The 18,734-nt window shown below is 40.7% G+C and overlaps 1 protein-coding gene across 2 annotated transcripts in view; it reads left to right on the plus strand.

Moving 5' to 3' along the window:
* The window catches only part of LOC116840855, a 58,221-nt gene that overhangs the window by 35,971 nt on the left and 3,516 nt on the right, over positions 1-18,734 (plus strand). The window contains exons 2-12 of one of the 2 annotated variants that reach the window (XM_032808132.1): positions 8,882-9,119; positions 9,239-9,347; positions 9,542-9,566; positions 9,715-9,895; positions 10,966-11,321; positions 11,955-12,024; positions 12,786-13,103; positions 13,246-13,399; positions 14,217-14,551; positions 15,730-15,843; positions 16,366-16,452. In XM_032808132.1, the coding sequence (XP_032664023.1) occupies positions 8,882-9,119; positions 9,239-9,347; positions 9,542-9,566; positions 9,715-9,895; positions 10,966-11,321; positions 11,955-12,024; positions 12,786-13,103; positions 13,246-13,399; positions 14,217-14,551; positions 15,730-15,843; positions 16,366-16,452 (1,987 nt within the window). The remainder of the gene's footprint in view (positions 1-8,881; positions 9,120-9,238; positions 9,348-9,541; positions 9,567-9,714; positions 9,896-10,965; positions 11,322-11,954; positions 12,025-12,785; positions 13,104-13,245; positions 13,400-14,216; positions 14,552-15,729; positions 15,844-16,365; positions 16,453-18,734) is intronic. The other variant, XM_032808134.1, reaches the window with a different exon arrangement.

Genomic DNA, 18,734 nt, shown 5'->3' on the forward strand with positions numbered 1-18,734 from the left:
GAGAGAGAGAGAGAGAGAGAGAGAGAGAGAGAGAGAGAGAGAGACTGGAGACTGGAGACTGGAGACTTTCCCTGTGATCGATATTCCGCGCGATTTATCATCGGTGGCGGACGTCAGAGATCGGCCGCGGTCAGTGTCACTTCTCTTGCTTTCTAAACTATCGCAGTAAAATTTCTCATTGGTACGTGTACATCGTAAATTCTCGTGCAATTCGACCGCAGAATATAACAAACGTCTATGTCGTATGTGGAACAATGAAAAAAAGAAGTCCTTAAATAGTCAAACTGGAGCATTCATTTCGATATTATTCGATAGAGAAGACTGGGGCTATAGTTGTCTCAATATTTCAGAATTTCGATGTTACAACTTTTTACAATCAAATAACTGAGAAAAAAATAGTTGATCTAATTAAAATTATAGCTATTTTTTATTATTTCTGACCTTAGCTATAGTAAAGTAGTTGTAGCAACTTGCATATAAGTTTATTATTGCTAATATTTTACTAGATTTTAATACAAAAATGGTTTTTTTGGCCATAATTTATAGTAATTATATTGCTCTACGTAATTATATATAATTACAAATACCAAATATTTTTTCTTAATATAATTGTTGTGACTGTACAAATATGATAAAAGCAATCCTCTTTTATGTGTTAATGCCCACCACGATCCTCTTAACTGTATATTTTATGTTATAATAACTAAAATACATAAATATGCAGCAACGTGGAATATTAGATTCAGTTGTTCAGTATAGCTTAAAAAAAGTATAGTTCAGTATAGATAAAAAAAGGTTACATATGTAACATATTAAAATATGTATTCTGATTAGTTGTTTTGAAGACTCCGCGAGAGATCTCTATAGCTCTTCTGCCGGCTCTTAATTATAAGCCAACTTTACCTAGTGTACTCATATATGCTCAATTATCATCATTTTATGAATAAGAATTTCTTTTATCATTCGAAACAGAATATATCATCTACTTGTAACAAACTTCATTTCAACTAGTGACACATTATTTAACTTGATTCGCGATGGAGAATATTGATAGAAAATTTCGAGAAGCTAAAAAATTTACTTTGCTATTACTAAATCAGTTTTTTCTTCTTTTTAACTGTAATATTCCAATTTTGATGAAACTCAGGGAAAAATATTTATGTTCTAAAAGGACCATTTCGTGATTCTCTATATCCATTGGTCCTTTCAAGATAAATACTAAAAAAAGTACATAAACAACATATCTCTGGGATCATAGCTCCGGTCTCCCAATCTATTTTACGCAAAAAATGAGCGCGTCTGAAAGTGATTGATTAATCATCGATTGTTCTTCATTTTTTCTTCTTTTTTTTTTTCTTTTACTTTACCTAGAGATGTCGTCTACGATGGTTCACACGTGACTCTCGATCGCGGTCGATGATCGAAACCGCGAAATCCTCTCGTGGATCAACGAATCGCCATGACCTCCGATCGCGGTCGATGATCGAAACCGCGCGCAAGTGAATCGATCGAACAAAGATCGCGGATTCCCCGGATCGAAAGAAACGTGGCCGGCCGCGCGTGAAAGGAAGAAACGCGAAACACGCCCGACTTCGTCCATCTCTTTCTTGACCATTTCGCGCCGTTCTAGACATCGGCGCAGGCATAGTTAGGCCGGCAATTCGGCCGTGACGAAAACGAATTTTACTCGGGAAATGGCGATGCAGTACACGCTCCCGCGTGCTGCGCGAAATTCGCATGATCGCCGCGCAATAGTCCCTCGTTATGTTCGAGTGATATGGTATGCTGCCTGGCGAGTGACGCACAGGCATGAATTTCGTAAATCGATAGCGCGAAACTGGAACGTGTCACTCTGCGAGTCAGAGCTAGAGGAAAGTTTCTATATTTGAGCGTGTAATTTGTAATGTGCGCACAACATGTGTTCTGTTTCCAACTGCGGCTATAGATGCTCCAGTTGCGAGGCATCAGAGCGTGGATCCTATGATGATCCGAGTGAGCCGGAACAACCGGGTAAGAATTGGCAATTAATACCATTTTAAGACTCGGAACGAAACAAGTTCGAGCAGAGCTATAAAAGTCGGAAACAATCTGACTCGCTAAATAACTGCCCTAAATCCTGCTTAAGTATTCTGTTAAAAAATGCAAGTAATCTGGGCGGTGACACATTTCCTCGTCGGGTAAATCTCCGCGCGATTTACGTCCACGCGTAACTGTACGGAGAATTTGTTGGCCCAGCAAATTTTCTGCTGATCTAGCAAAATATTTTCGTTACTATATGAAAAAGATTTGCTAAGAGTACTAATCACTATTTACAGGATATAATTTGCTGAATCTACAAATTATTTTGCTATAATAACCATGATGGATTTATATAAACAGTTGCAGTTTTGCTCCGATAGCAAATAAATTTGCTAAAAATACATTATTTTGCATCAATAGCAAGTTAACGTGATTCTTAGGACAAGTACGCTCAACATATTTTTTCTATCCTGGCAACGAAATTATTTCTCCTTTGATAACCAATAATTTGTAAAATTAGTTACGTCAACTAAATTTTTTTGATGTCACTACGAATATGTAGTAGCAACGACGATTTTGCTAAAAGAACAAAATTATTTTCTTCCGTGTACGCAGCAATGACGCTCCGTGAACGTTCGTATGATGCACTCACCATTCCGCGATGATGTCCAATGATGTCCAGTTGTCCAGGTCCATCGATGAAACCTATCGTTACATCCTGACTGCGCCGCTCCGCATCCGCTCAGCGTCCAGCCGCAGTCCCACATCGATCGTTCTTTATTCACTTCATTTTACCGTACTGTACTCGCGACCGCGATCGTTTTCGCGGCGTGTAACGATTTAAAGAAAAGTACACGATAAATTCCGATACTTTGAGAACATGCTCGCGTGTCGTACATCGCGTTTAAAAGAACAAAAATCGAGGAGCATGGTGCTTTCCACGCGATTGTGCGCGCGCGCGAGAGAAAGAGAGAGAGAGAGAGGAAATATCCCGTTTCACGGATAATTATAACTTGTCAAACACATGGTTCTTGTTCCGTAAGACTTTTGATTTTTGAAAGACTAGCACGCAGCGTTAATGACGATCGAAATAATTCTGTAACCCATCATATATAAAAAATTAAAAAAAAATTGGCAATTGCGACGATTACAAAATTGATCACAAACGGGAATCGCATTCATCATGTGGCTACAAGTTCTGGTAGGCTAAAACAAGAAAGGGTTTATTGATTAATTACCCTGATAAATATCGATATATGAAGAAGAGACGAAGGCTCTAAACTGTATATGTTTCTTTCAAATTAATGTTCCACTTGTGAACGAGAAATAATTACCACATTTCAAGACGTTACGAAGATACTTGAAACAACACGATGATCGCGCGCACGAAACAATGTAACACGTCTCACACATGATTTGATTGATTATATAAGTCGGGAATCACGCATGATGTCTTCCGTTTACACTCACTTTCACGTCAAGGACTGTTGTGATCGTTTGTTTATTATGTACTTATATGAAGAGAAAAAATATCTAAGAAATAGTAAATATTTATTTTGGGGGTATAATAATAGTATATTTATTGACATTAGTATAAAATATTTTTAAATAAGAAAATATAAATTTTTTTGAAACTATAAAAAAATTTTAGCTCTTGACGTGAAAGTAAGTATTTATTGTATTTAAATAAAAGATTTATGTTTATAAGTACATACTTCTAGTAGAACCTACTGTTAGTGCTCACTAAATAAGTATTAAGTAATTTTTAGATTTTTTTCTCAGTATATATACGTTATTGTTTTCGAGGTCACGTGCTCTTCAACCGACAGATTCGCTTGAATGCGTCGCTGTTATTTATTCGTTTATCTAATACGTTCTCTATATTAATATTAATATTGTTATTTATATATTATATTATATATTATATTAATATTATATAGGTGACTCACGTAAGGTGTTACAAGCTAATAACTTTAAACATATTTGTCCTAAAAAAATTTGTTCGTGAGAAAGTTTCATATATTCGAGAGGTCTTTCTAACTACGTAAACAAAAATCCATTTCCGTCCCCCTTTGAAGAGGGGCGGGGGGAAACTTCAAAGTTTTAAATGGGACTCTCTATACAACGTTATATATTTGGATTCTATGAGAAAAAACAAGTAAACTTTGTCTGAAATATTTCTTTGGAAAATGCTCCTGTTAAAAGTTATAAACATTTAAACTTTAGTATTATGTAGATATGTAGTATATTTATGTAGAGTGCATTGAAATTAATGATAAATTAAATAAGACTTATAGTTTTTTGTTTTGTTTTATTTTATTAAATGTTCGAACTATTGACCATTAACATCTAAACACTTATTAATTCTTTTTACAAAACTTTGCCTAACTCTAAACAACACTTCTGGGGTCACCTTAGTGCAAGCTAAGAGTTAGGCAAAGTTTTGTAAAAAGAATTAATAGGTATTTAGATATTAATAGTCAACAGTTCGAACATTTAATAAAATAAAACAAAACAGAAAAACTGAGTCTTATTTAATTTATCATTAATTTCAATGCATTCTACATTAAAGTTTAAATGTTTATAACTTTTGATAGGAGTATTTCCCAAAGAAATATTTCAGACAAAGTTTACTTGTTTTTTCCCGTAGAATCCAAATATGTAACATTGTATAGGGGGTCCTATTTGAAACTTTGAAGTTACCCCCCGCTCCTCTTCAAGAGGGGACGAAAGTGGATTTTTGTTTACGTAGTTAGAAAAGCCCCTCAAATATATGAAACTTTCTCATGAACAACTTTTTGATAGGACAAATATGTTTAGAGTTATTAATTTGTAACACTTTACATGGGCCACCCTGTATATATTATATATAATATTCGATTTTTTTCTCTATATTTAAACTGTCGAAATACGCAATTTCAGGAACAATAGGCACTGCTATCGAGAAGTAACGGCTCTCATAAAGATAGTTAATCAGCATCGCGGATAAGAGGCAACAATGAGTTTACCCGTCTTCCTTTAAGCAGGAAAAGAAAGAAACTTGTATCTCTAGGCGTTCGTGTGCGCCTAAGAAGAAACAGAAAAAAACTGTTTGGCTGCTTTTAATGGCGTTATATTTTAAGTCCTTAAGTCACCAAGACCCGTTTCAAAACTGGTCTTTTTCATTCAAGGAACTGGTCGGAAAGAATGCGCTTTTGAAAAGCGCAGCTTTATTGACACTCGCCGCGACACTCGTGTGGTTTAATTGGCAATATCGTGACGTAAAAATCAACATGGTCAGTCACAAACTATTTTCACGCGTAACGATCGAAGCTTATACAATGTTGCAATAATTTGCCTATGGGGAGATTAACCATAGGCTGGTGGCTACAGAGACCAGACCAGAAGGCGAATCGCCGGCGGTGCGTTAAACGCGCCTGGTAACAATTTGTCAACTTCTGGTTCGACTGCTTGCTACCAGTTCTAAAGTTAGACGTCGAGAGTCTCGCAGCAACGCGTGTTTCACTCGATCATTCCTGAGGTTAAAACGCTTAAAGTGCCGCCGTGGAAATACAATGTAACGACTTTTCAAACTTTACCATATTTAAGATTAACTGTATTTAGGAATTCTTTAAATTTCTACTAAAACTCGTTCTTTTTAATTTTGTAACATAGTAAATATTTTAAATTTCTGAAATATGTCCCAATAGAACATATAAAACGCATATATTTGATTTAAACCATATTAAAACGTTTATGAAGTATGTCGTAATCTTCAAATTCGTGATCATTAGACGCGTACGGGAAATGAAGAGATCAGCGGGATTAAGATTTCTCTCGCTTTTGTTTGCGATTTCTGCAGAACCGACATGTATTACAGATCCTTCGCCTTTCAAGAGCGCAAGGCACGAAGAGCGAGCCATAGGAGTAGTCATGAGAGTCGAAAGGACGAGAACACTCGTCAGGGCGTGCCTTTCCGTGTTCCTTGCAGCCTTGCATCAACTTTCTCCGCATTGTCGGCGAGCTGGACGTTCCTCGCGTCCTTCGTGCCTCGCACTATAATGCTCAAGCGAATAATGATAATAACAAATAACGTCATGCAAAAAATAAGAGAAATAGAGCAACGCGGTGTATGATAACGGTGACGATAGCGACAATGCTTGAACGCATCGTTATCGCAGCACGTGCTTAACAGCAAGCGAAAAATATGTTTCACGCGCTTCAACGCGCTCGACCGGCCGACTTTCTTTTTAAATTGTCACCAAGTTGATCCAAGTTGATTCACAAACCCGTCCTTTCGTTATGATTAGCATAAGACGCGAATGGAATTTGTAATCGTTGATTCAGAGATGTCCTGTTATTATTGCATCGACATACGTGCGATCCGAATTCAAAACATGACAAGCCCGAGAGACCTGTTTTAATAGTTGTTACTTGAAATTCTTTTCAAGCGAGATTGCTCTTTGAACCCAAATCTGTCTCAGCTGAGGAAAGTTTCAAGTAACGACTATTAATACCGACTTTAAAGTGAAATTTCAAAAAGTAAGATGACTACTAAGTCACTCGAATAATTTTTCACTCATACAAAGGCCCATACCCATATTTTGAACTCTCTTTTATATATTTACTCATACATACCCATATTTTGAACTCTCTTTTATCGATAATAATGCCTTGAATGTAGCTTCTCAGCCAATCAGGTGGCTTCTAAGCCAATCAGGTGGCTTCTAAGCCTCTTTTAGAAGCGTTTTTATACATAAAAAAGTGAATATTCTTACGCAAAATTGAAGAATGAATCTGATGTACTTTACCGTCACTAGACATTCACTCTAATCGAATGTAACATTCGCTCATACAGAGTCAGAATCCACTCTAAACTCGAGTGAAAACTTCGCTGTTGCGATTTCGAGTGGCGATATCTTCGATATTACTTCAAGTGAAGACACTTCTCATTTGCTCTGAGTGAGATTCCACTCTAAGAAATGTAGAGAGTGCCAAGAAATATATAATATTGTTCGACAAGCGCTTTATTTAAAATAAATTATCGGCACTTTACACTGAAATATAACTAATTTTTTGAAACAGTCCTGTGGACAGTGAATTTTCTCGCATGATATCGTAGTCCCCCGTTCGAAATTTCTTCCGTTAACTCTTTCACGCGTCGGCACGTTGCGCTCTCCCGCCCGCGAGGCGGGAATTAGCATAATTCGTGAGCGGAATATCGAGTTCCGGATTAATACGATGTGTATGAGCACGACGGTCGCGATCGTGACACGGGCGGGTCACCTGGCCAGAAAGACAGTGCGGATTGGGTGAGAGACGTGCGAGAGACGTTTGCGATAGTCGTAACACATTCGGTGCCTCGATCGTCAAACGGTGATATCGACGACGGTAACGGTACGTCTTCCCCGTGTTACAGGCTCACGTCGTCGCGGGACAACCGCGCGCGCGAGGAACGCCACATGCACCTCCATTGTCCTCCCCGGCGATTGCACAAAAGAGATCTTCCGGCACGAAGTGGCAATTGGACTTTTGCGCACGACCGTCGCTTCTGCCGTCGCGCACGAACGTGCCAGGTCCCATTACATAAAAAGAAGCCACGATTAGACGCGTTAAGATAGTCGTTATCCCACGACGGTGTTACGTAACGCAGAATATGCGCATTCCGCGGATGCTGATGTCGGTGGCCGCGGAATAAAATAGTTATTATCCCACGACCGAATGCGATCCGCGGCTCCGATTTCCCCGCGAAGGTTCTCACGCTCGCCTACGCCCACTCCGAAAATTGACACTATACCGAGTGAGGAACCACGAGACCTGTCGAGAACTCTTCCTTGAGCGGTTTCCTCTCGAGGAAGAGAACGGAAGAGACCGAGAGGTTGCCGGGGTTGCCGAGAAAGGGAAGACCCTACGGCGCTTCGGTGAAGGAGAAGCAGAGTCATTCTAGACCAGACTCGCGTTCCCGCTAATGACTGTCATTTACCCAGTGTCGTTCGCGTGTCCTACAGCGCGTCCCGACGACTATCCACGTCTCAGCCGCGTTCATGTTGCGCATAATCTTTTCAATGTCCGACGGGGAAGATGGATTCGCAGCGTCATTAGCGATGTGTCCCTGTTCAGCTTCATCTCGGTTCGACTTCGCCGTATGACTGGCTCTCTCTCTTTCTCTCTCTTTCTCTCTCTGTTTGCATCTCTTTTTGGTCTTCGCGCCCGTGGAATTCCTCGCGACTCCTCCACCTTTACCTGACGTTCCTTGGCGCACCACCTCCGCTTCCTCAGCTCGCTTGCCTGCCTTCCTTCCTCGTGCCGGCGGCGCGCGGTGCGCCAGGTGTGGTCATTAATTTCACAGCGAGGTGGAAAAAGGTCGGCGGGGCCGAACAAAGGTACCGAGTCGTTCGTTCATTCGTCCGTCGAAGCGAGGGGGGAAAATGAGGATCTTTGCGAGACAATTACTCGCGAAGGTGAAATAAGACCGCGATGGTATTACAGCGACGCTTCTCGTTGGGCGACGGATATAGCCGTGCCGACGAGAAAACGTACGAGACGAGCGGCGGAACGAATGTGGGAGATATCTGAAATTTCCTTGCTGCCCGTTCGGCTTCATTTTTCCGACTAAGATAATGAGGCTCCGAACGAAGAGATTCGTCGAACAAGCCATATTTAACCTTTTTGAAAAACGTCTAAATAAAAGACAATAGCTACGCTGAGAATTAATCGGCGTGCTTTACAGCGGCGTAGTTTGAACATTCGCGCCAGTCGCGTTCACGTTTTGACTTTCAGTAGAAGCCCTTGAACTGGGCAATCGAATTCACGTCGGCTGCATTTCCCTGCTCGACTCCGGCGTACGAAATGGCGTTATTTATATGCATCCTTTTTACGACAGGTCCGGTGGCTCTTCCAGCGCGTCAAGTGCTGGCACGGGATCATCGACCGGTGGAGGTCCTGGGAACCCGGCAGGAGGCAGCAGGATGGCCGTCATTGGCGTGACCAGGAACGTACGACTGAGGCGTCGCGGTAACGCCGGCTTCGGATTCTCCTTGCGGGGTGGACGAGAATACGCCGCCGGGTTTTACGTCAGCGACGTCCAGCCAGGCGGCGAAGCCCATCGGAACGGATTGAGGGTACGCACTCTTTTTGCGATCGCGATACCTCTAATTCTCCTTCGCGACCGCCAGACATGACACGGCAATCTCATTTCCCGGCTAACGGTTTCGGCACTCGAGTCTTGTGTCGCTTTCAGGTGGGCGATCAGATCTTACGTGTGAACGGATACCCGGTGGAGGACGCGGTGCATCAGGAAGTCGCGTTGCTGGCAAAGAATCAGCAAGTGCTGGTGCTCAAAATTCGAAGTAACTATCTCTGTATCTTAATTATCTCCAGCGCGAAGTTACCTCGAACGTAAATCAGTTCTCTACGCTGTGTACGAGATAGCCTCGCGTTTCGGAAAGAAAAGAAAAATAATTAATAACAGTAGTGCGTACGCGCAATAATCTCTATCTCGTTGCTGATAGCGGGAACTTATGACTTTCGATTTGTATTGCAGGCGTAGGGATGATACCCGTGAAGGAGTAAGTATCGAAACTTAATTAAAATCTTGCGCGAATATCTCTCTTTCTCTCTCTTTTTTTCTCTTTCTTTCTCTTTCTGCGCATCTTAACGTTCGCATTCGCGCGATGCATCCTCTCGTTTTACAAAAATCCTTTATGATTCGCAAAGCAACCCGAACGATCCGGTTACTTGGCACATGGTGCAGCAACAGCAACAGCAGCTGCAATACAACGAAACTGGTTTAGGTGGCATCCCGAGCGCAGAAGTCAGAATTCGGATTCTCGTTGGCGAAAAGGGTCGCCTGGGCTGCGGCGTTTGCCGGGGCATCGTGCCTGGTCTCACTGTTCAGGTTGATAGCAATTAATATTGCTTACGTCACATAAGAACCAACAGCTTCCTCGAGAGTTTTCACCTCGCGTTGAAACATTTTCTCCGTTTTGAATATGATTAAAGAAATTCGTACGTATGTCGTGTTAGGAACAAAGAATATCTATCTTTGTGACTAAATGCTCGCACGTGGACACAGTCTTTAGGTTTGTTCTTTTCAACTGCACTGCTGCACTGGTATAATAAGTTAAAGTAAAATAAATATATTTTATAAATATATTTTATCTCACTTTTTTTAAATTTATTGCATCTGTGTAACAGTACATCTGAACAGACCACATATATCTTTTAATATACTTTCAATCAACATATTAAAAAAATAATGAACATAAAACAAAAATGAGTCAGGAATGAGCTTGATTGGAGCAACAGGATATATTCTTCAAAAAATCGAAATTGAATATCCCCAAACTGCTAATTTTCTCATCTTATTCATTAGACTTTTATATCTTCTAATTGTAGTTTTAAATCAACATACCCGAGAAATAAAGAACGTTAAATAAACACGAATCAAGAATGAGCCTGATCGAAGCAATAAAGTTACATCTCGCTAAAGTCGGGATTTAACGTCTTGAGTGTTACGTCTTATGAAATTTGACGAAACTGCGGACTAATTTTCAACGATTATTATTTTTTATTTAATAATATGTTACTAATATATTAATAATACTTAATTTATAAATATATTATATAGCCGAAACCACATATGTTTATAAAAGTAAAAACTAAAACGATTAATCATTCGTACTTGGCATAAATCTCTTGATATCATTACTTTTGTAGAAAGTATAAAATTGTCTTTAATTTTTCAATAGAGTATTTGCGAGAATACAATTGAACTGAATAAGATTGTTTTAATAATATTTTTAAAAATATCTTTTAACTGAACTTTTGTTGTAATTTATTTATAACGATCTTTTTTTGTAAGGACAAATAATGCTAATGCGTGCACTTGGCTTCTTTTTTATACTTTTTTTAAAAATGAAATTTGACAAAACTGCGGGCTAATCTTCAACGAATATAAACGTTTAGGGCACGAGGGAAGGCGGGCCGGCACGTGCGGCCGGTCTGAAGGCCGGCGACGTAATAATCTGGTGCAACGGACAGCGACTCACCGATCTGCCGTTCGAGAGGGCCATCGAGGTGATGCGCAGCTCGGCGATCCTCGACCTCGTGGTGCAACGACCTACGCCCAATCACCTTTACGACTGTCCCGAGCCGCTCTGGACGCGCGGCTCCAGCGGTTACGACTCCGAGACGTCCAGCGTGGTGGCCGCGAGCCCGCCGCCCCAGCCGAGCAATCCGTCGTCCTCGCCGCAGCATCAGCACCAGGACGGCAGGATGCATCAGCGGTACCCGCGCGACGACGCCTGCAACAGAAACGGCAGGTCAGCGTTACAGTCTGATGATTAGCGGCGATGAAGTGGAAGGAAAGGGAAAAGAGAAAAAATTGTGACACGAAGAAGGCTTCCGATCGATTCGAAATCACGCGAGATATTAATACACGTGTGCGCCGATCGCGTCGCGGACTTCTCGAAACGGATGGAACGCACGACACGAAATGACAGGCTGCGAGCGTCGCTCGATAATCGACATCGCGCTACCGATCGCAATTACCGATCGCACCGGTTCCGTTTATCATTGCGCAAATCGCTTTTGCGACGCGCAAAGAGTGGCCGCGTGACTCTTATCCGCGGCACTCGCTACGTATACGTAGATATATATGTATGTGCACGTGCATACACAGAGCTAGCCGGTCGCGAGCCGTTATCGGGTGCCATCAATGAATTTACACCGGGAGAAAGTCGGTCCATTAATAGGACATTTCGCGATAAGAATCGCCAGAGCCGGCGAATTCCTTGCCGCCACGTAAACATTCATCCTGTTCCTCGTTGCCGGCCTCCTCGCAAAAATCCCCGTCCCGCACGAATTCCGTTCTTTAGAAGTCGGACTAGCTTGCGTAATCAGCCGCGCGCGAACACGTATATAAATTCTGTCTTGATTTCCGGGATATGTTGCAGAATGTGCTGTCCCCTAGCGCTGTCTACTAGCAGTTGCAGCTCCTCCTCGGATTGGGCGCACGTGGAGCAGGTAAAGGTTTAATACGAAACTTTCCAACGCGATTGCGTTATATAGAATTAATTTGAAAAAAAAGATCTTTCGGCCGCATGTTAGCAGACCGCAGAGTTGATGAAATCGACTATATCAATCTTCTATAATAAATTGTACTTGATCTTTTTAATGTTTGTAGCACATACACGCGCACAAAATAAGATATAATCTAAAAATTTTTTTGTTGATATAAATCTATATAATATAATAATAATAATTTAATAATAATATAATAATAATAATTCATATAAATACAATTATATTTTTTGTTTATATATATACATTCTAAAAAAATTTTTATTATATTTCTTATTGCTCACATTTATTTCTCATTTTTACTATTAGCTGTCGTTTATATTTAATAATAATAAAGAAATTGACGAGATGCGATTTAAGAGACCGCTACAATTTTGATAATTCTTCTTTGTGCCTTTCTTCCTTTGAAAAGAAATGTTATAATCGAATTCCCGCGTTTAAATTGCGCGCGTGCCGAGGATAATTATAAAAAATCGTCAGACTTTTCGAAAGCAACATATTAAATTGCGTATCTGCAATTCTGCTGTAATTCTTATAATATTAATCAAATTATATTTTCCATCACACATACGCGCATCACGTATTCGTCTCCAAACTGCAATTCGCTCTGTTTCCACTTCTATAAAACGCGACAAAATATGGAAACAGAGACGGAGAGACTGGGCATCCGAACTTGACTCCGACTTGACGTGACCGTTTTTTAGGCGCCGGAATGGACGCGAAAACCGAATAACACGACCGTAATTCGTGTTAATCAGAGCTCGAACCAGAACCAGAATCACCGGCCTGTACCAGGCGGTCAATATCATTACAACCCGCGCGGCAATTATGAAGATGACATTGACAACGAACCGCTTTACGATCCGGTGGCGCCTAGGATCGACTACGAGGTACACGATTTCGATGCGAATCCACGGGATGAGGCTAATCGGCGCTTGGCTTATCGGCGAGATAACGTGCGACAGCAAGACGTGATTTACGACGGCCCCGCGGACGACTTGTCCATGTATCACAGCTCCAAAGTAAGACGTTTCGTAAGATCCGCTTTCTATTATCGAGTAGTTTCTCACGCTTGAGATATTCGCCGGCTGAGTGATTGCACAGACCGGCTGAATGAAATAAGCGAGACGTATTAACGCGCCCCGTGGATGATTCTGCGTCCAGGAAGACGGCCAAGCGGTCGGCAATCGATTGGCAGACCTGCAACTCATGCAAAGACAGAGCGAAGCCGAGAGGAAGACGATAACGACCGTGGAAGTGCATCAGTCAGTTTGTCCACCTGCACCGCCTCCGCCGCTTCCTTACAAATGGCCAGCAGGTTTGACGACTTTTCTCTCGCGGCATCATTGGAATAACAATAGGACACGGTATTTGCGAGCGAGCGAGCGAACGCCGCACTGAAAGAAATTCTCCCCTACCTAATGATCATAGCAATCCATCTAGGAACATAGATCTCTGGAGGTCAAAAGTTCCTTACGCACGCGTAATTTTTTCACAAATAGATATTTTTACTTGAAATGTATCTCGAGCCTCCAAAATTATTATTATGAAATTATTTCATCATTAATAATGACCACATTAATCCTCGGTATGCCGTATGGAGTCAGATAGATCCCAATACATCTTTAAATTTCATGTCAATTTTACTCTAAATTTTAAACTTTTTATTTCAAATCCATTTTAAACAATACTTTCAGTAAAAAATTATCTTGTTATTACTTGATATTACTTATATTCCTGTGACCTATTATTATGTACAAGAATGATGTAACACATTAAACATCATTTAATTTGATATTAACTTTCAAAAATTTTTATCATAAAAATCATAAAAATAATTCTTTTATTTATTAAATAAAAACTGTGTTACTAAGGTCACTTCTTCAAGGCCTTACTGAAGTAGATAAGTAGACAGAATTTCTCCATATTGCAGAAATCTGCCATTTTAATTGGAGTTTTCCCCATATGGCGTTTTGTTGTCCGACTTGGCGTTCGAAGGCGTACAATTAATAATGCTGTCTACGCTTAATGTTCCGTCATGAATTCTAATTTCAGATTTAAGATGGATTCGTCTCTGAGACGTTTCATGTCATTACAATTATTCGAATCATCCTGTATATCACGCATCGTTACAGAGACCAAACCGATGAATGCTATGGGCATGCAAATGGGCAGTACCATGTCGATGGGCAGCACCGGCTCCACGGAAACTGAGTCGAGCCTCGAGTCGTCCTGCAGCAAGGACTCCGCGTCGACATCGTCGTCGCTGTCGACATCGTCGTCCTGCGAACCCGCGTCCACCGTGTCGTACGGATCGGCTACCGGCGGGTCCAGCAGCGTCGCCAGCAAAACGGAGACTTCAACGGCCGCATACGCGACGGCGCGCAATTGCACCGCCAGGACCTCGCCGATCGCCAGCACCGATTTGAGCACTGCTATCACGCAGGAGTTGCAGAGGCGAGCACAACAGGTACATCTTGGTCGTCGTCGTTGGACAAGACGGAGGTTGACGACGATTTGGCGAGATTGCGAGCAAACTTTGCGGAAATGCGAGTGAAAAATTTGTTATCATTTAGGGCAGGGCTCGGCGTCAAGAAAGTGACGGTCGTGCCTCTGAGCTTGGAGCCGCAATTAGTCGCAACCGTTACTTTCTAGACCGCCGCGCGGCAAGGGGGAGATAAAAGACGTAACTCCCAAGAATCGGCCGAAATTGGCAAACTGTTCTGAGCCCTGATTTAGGGAGTTGTAACTTACAAAAGGAGGACGAGTTAAGGTCAGTTCGACTCGAAAGACGAAGGATAAAACCTGAATCGCGCCTGCCTACTGATTATTTTAATGACAGAGTTATGTTATCGTTGTATTGTCGTTACGCAGATATAATAGAGAAGCTGCGCAACACGATACATCATGCTAGTAACATCATCGTTAGAAAATTATAGAGTCAGACTACTGAGACTTCATTGAGAAAAAGATATATGAAAATTTATTTGTGATATATAAAGTTTATCTCTGAGAAAAAGAAAATTTATTTCTGTGAAGTAAAATTTTTACTTATCTGTGAAACAAATTTTCGTCCCACACAAATAAATGTTCAAGTATATTTTCTCAATGTGGATATAAAATTCTTACTACGCATTTCTATCATAACGTATGCACGCTATCGCGTATATCATGATCGCTATATTTCTTATGTTTTTTCCGTCTTACTTGTGGAATGTATTCGTAATTTCTCTCCGATCTCTCTCCGTTGTTGTTGACCCTGATACTTGCGATTAATCCGCTTATCTGTGCTATCTTTTAGTTTAGTTTTTCATACCTATCGCGACAGGAAATTATGAGCATTATCGACGAGGTGAAGAGCACTCCAGTCTATATCAAGATATAATGAGTTGCAGAAAAATTTTAATCTCCCGTCGTTCATGAACAAGTGGATTATACTTTATCTTTATACGGGAAACAAGTTTCTCGAAACTGTAGTTACGCGCACTCTGCAAAAGTACCTATCTCTACAAATTACACGGGAAAAAATGTCGGAAATGATTCGTAATTTGTTTGTAATTACGTTTGCTCGATGTTTTCAAACGCCTCGCGATCATGTTTTGCCTCGCTCATTCATTAATGTTACGTATTACTTTGTTTCCTCCACAGAGAATGAATAATGCCGCTAAAGCGGAAGCGCCAAAGGAAAAAACTCCGGACAATCGCAAGCCTCAGAATCCTGAAGCTTTAAGGTCGCAGGAGCAAAAAGTCACACACGATAAGGTCAGTCGACTGCAATTCTATGAGTGTATTGTTACTTCTTCATAATTAACAAGTTATCTATGTACTTCGCATAGAACACGACATGCGACAATAAAAAATCTCATATAATTGAATTTACATATAACGTAGACCCTTCTGACTTATATTATCTACTATATTTATATTATCATTCCACTATATATATTATATACATTATTATTATATTTATTATTTATTATTTATTATTTATTATTAAAATAAATGAACGCAATCAACGCGACTCAACCTAACGATTACGTGGAAACACTCGCTCGGGGGACTTTCCAAAATCCCGAGCCTTGCGGAATTAATTTTACCCTCGAAACGAAATATATATTTATATTTATTATTATATTATTACTATATTATTTATTATACTATACTATACTATACTATATTACTATATTATTACTATATTTATATTATTATTTCAAGTTGAAAGAAATATGTTATTCATCATAGTTTCGAGTCACAACGAGTTTAAATTGACTCTTTTCCCCGCAGCTAATGGAGGAGTTTAAGCGTGCACACCAAAAGATGTTCAATTCCGCTCAGCAAAAGGCTCAGTCCGCGGATCAAGCTTCTGAGAAGGTGAGAAACGATAAATAATTCCCGGTGATTAAGCCGTTTACTCTAAAAATTGCACGACAGATTAATCTCGTTCCACGTGTGATAACGCATGTCGCAAGAAATCTCTCGCGAAATTCTGCTGGGCTTTGCACAAATCAAACTCACGAGTGTTCATTTCTGCGACGACTTCGTCGCACGAAATTCAAAATGCATGACGTTTTAACTTTCACGCGATAACAACAGTCCACCTGATGGTGTAGTACCATTCAGTGATAAGCATATCTTCGGGACTGATTAGTGACGTAATGCATTGCACGAACTGCGATCGTGCGATGCCTTCACGCTGTATGCGTCGATGCACTTGTTGTTTGAAATTGGGAGCTTACCAAATTTAAAATTAAAAATCATTAGGAACGGACTTGGGCAGTAATAATATAATTGAAAACACTAACAAACTAACAATAATAATAAATAACCATAATATTAATAACTAATAATAATAATAATTAATAATATAATTGACGGGTAAAAACCCGTCAGTAACGACTCCCAATTTTGACAGTTTGGTGAACTCCTAGCTTTGTTACGTCTAAACAATTTTGCAAGCCGCTATACCGTTGGCGAAGAATTAACTCGAGCCACTAACAAATTCAGCTGAATCGCAACAGAGCGAGAAATTACGCCTCGATTATAACTGAGATAATAAAATTTCATGTCAAATTTCAAAGTAAAACTAGAATTTCAGTGTAAGACGAACTATAGCGCGAAATTATACATCACGTATGCATGATATTAATTGCGATGACGAGCGAAAAATTAACGCAATCAATGCGACTCGACCTAACGATTGCATGAAAACACAGCTCGCTCGGGGGACTTTCCAAAATTCCGAGCCTCCCCGCAACCGCATCGCGGAATTAATTTTACCCTCGAAACGAAACAGACCAAACAGTCTTAAACATCAAAAGTCCGGGCCAGACTCGAGTACTTTTACTTCGCTCAAAAAGTCTTTCGCTTCGAAGCAGAGCTAGCAGGCGCGACTCGAATAGCGCGCGCTCTTAATTACACAACCGCATAAACAAGAATCCGCCAGTGCAAACAGATAAGAACACGAAATTATGAAGGCACCAGAATAGTCATCGTGTCGGCGTGGCGCGTGCAGACTACGCAGTGATGTGCGTGTGTTTAACGCGTACGTACCGGCGCGTCTGTCCGGACATACGTACCTGCAGACACGCATACTAGTTGCGGCTGGTATTGTTGAAACGACGAGAAAGATAGCGAGCAGTTTGCGTCTTAAAGTCACGTACATTCCGGCGTTCTGTTTCAGTTCTTGTATTACCGCGCGCGTGATATTCGCGTCGCCAATCGACCGGTATACGAGTCGAGAAAACGTGTTTACAAATTAATGATCGTTGAAAAGTGCGAGTGCGAGTCATCGCTTGGGATACGTGTATATTTCGTTCTACATGCTATTAAGACAGCTCGACGATAATACGAAACTCCCACTGTATACTGAGAGTAAGAATATCTAAAAAATAAAACATTCAGTAGATGCTAATAACATATTTTCTTAAATCTTTTTATTTAAATAGAATAAACAATCGCTTGGATGAAGAAGTTTTAAGAAAATGTATGTTTCCTTATTTGGAAAATATTTTATATTGATACAAATAAATATGTTAGTGCCCACCGCGGAGATATGTTTCTATTTCTCAGATTTTTTTTCTCTCGGTGCATAAGTCCGTTACGGACTTAGAAGACCAGCGATTATTTAGAAGCGGTATTTAGAGAGTGATTAAAAAAAGGAAAAACCAGCGGCGATTGTGTGTTTATAGACCCGCAGAGCTTTTCTGTAATTTCTTAACACTCTTGCGTTATAACTGTAACGCAAGTGAGCGTTACGCGTCGCACAGATATAACACATCAATACAATAGGTGCGCAACGACGTTCGACGATAACGATATTGTCGTTAAAAGTTACAGAACAAGCACACAGGTGTGCTCACACCACACACGACGACTCCGTGCTACAATATGCGCGTGGAACGCCCAAGTTCAGATATTATTATTTGAGAAATATCGTTTTATTGTCGATAAATCACTGCTTGCCGATTTTTCGCCGATCAGGCGACGACTCGTTCATTACACAAGCGAGAGAGGCTGATTAGCGGTCTCGGTTTGTCGACGGCTCACCGCCTTATCGTCCATTAATCACCGTTATCGGGCGCGCTCGCGAATTCAACGATGACTACAATCGTCGGCGGCAGTCGGTCGCGATTTCGTCGTGCCGTGCAGACGAC

The sequence above is a fragment of the Odontomachus brunneus genome, unplaced genomic scaffold (genome assembly GCF_010583005.1).
Source record: "Odontomachus brunneus isolate Ranch 3 - 2012 unplaced genomic scaffold, Obru_v1 Obru_scaffold_012, whole genome shotgun sequence".
Lineage (NCBI taxonomy): Eukaryota > Metazoa > Arthropoda > Insecta > Hymenoptera > Formicidae > Odontomachus > Odontomachus brunneus.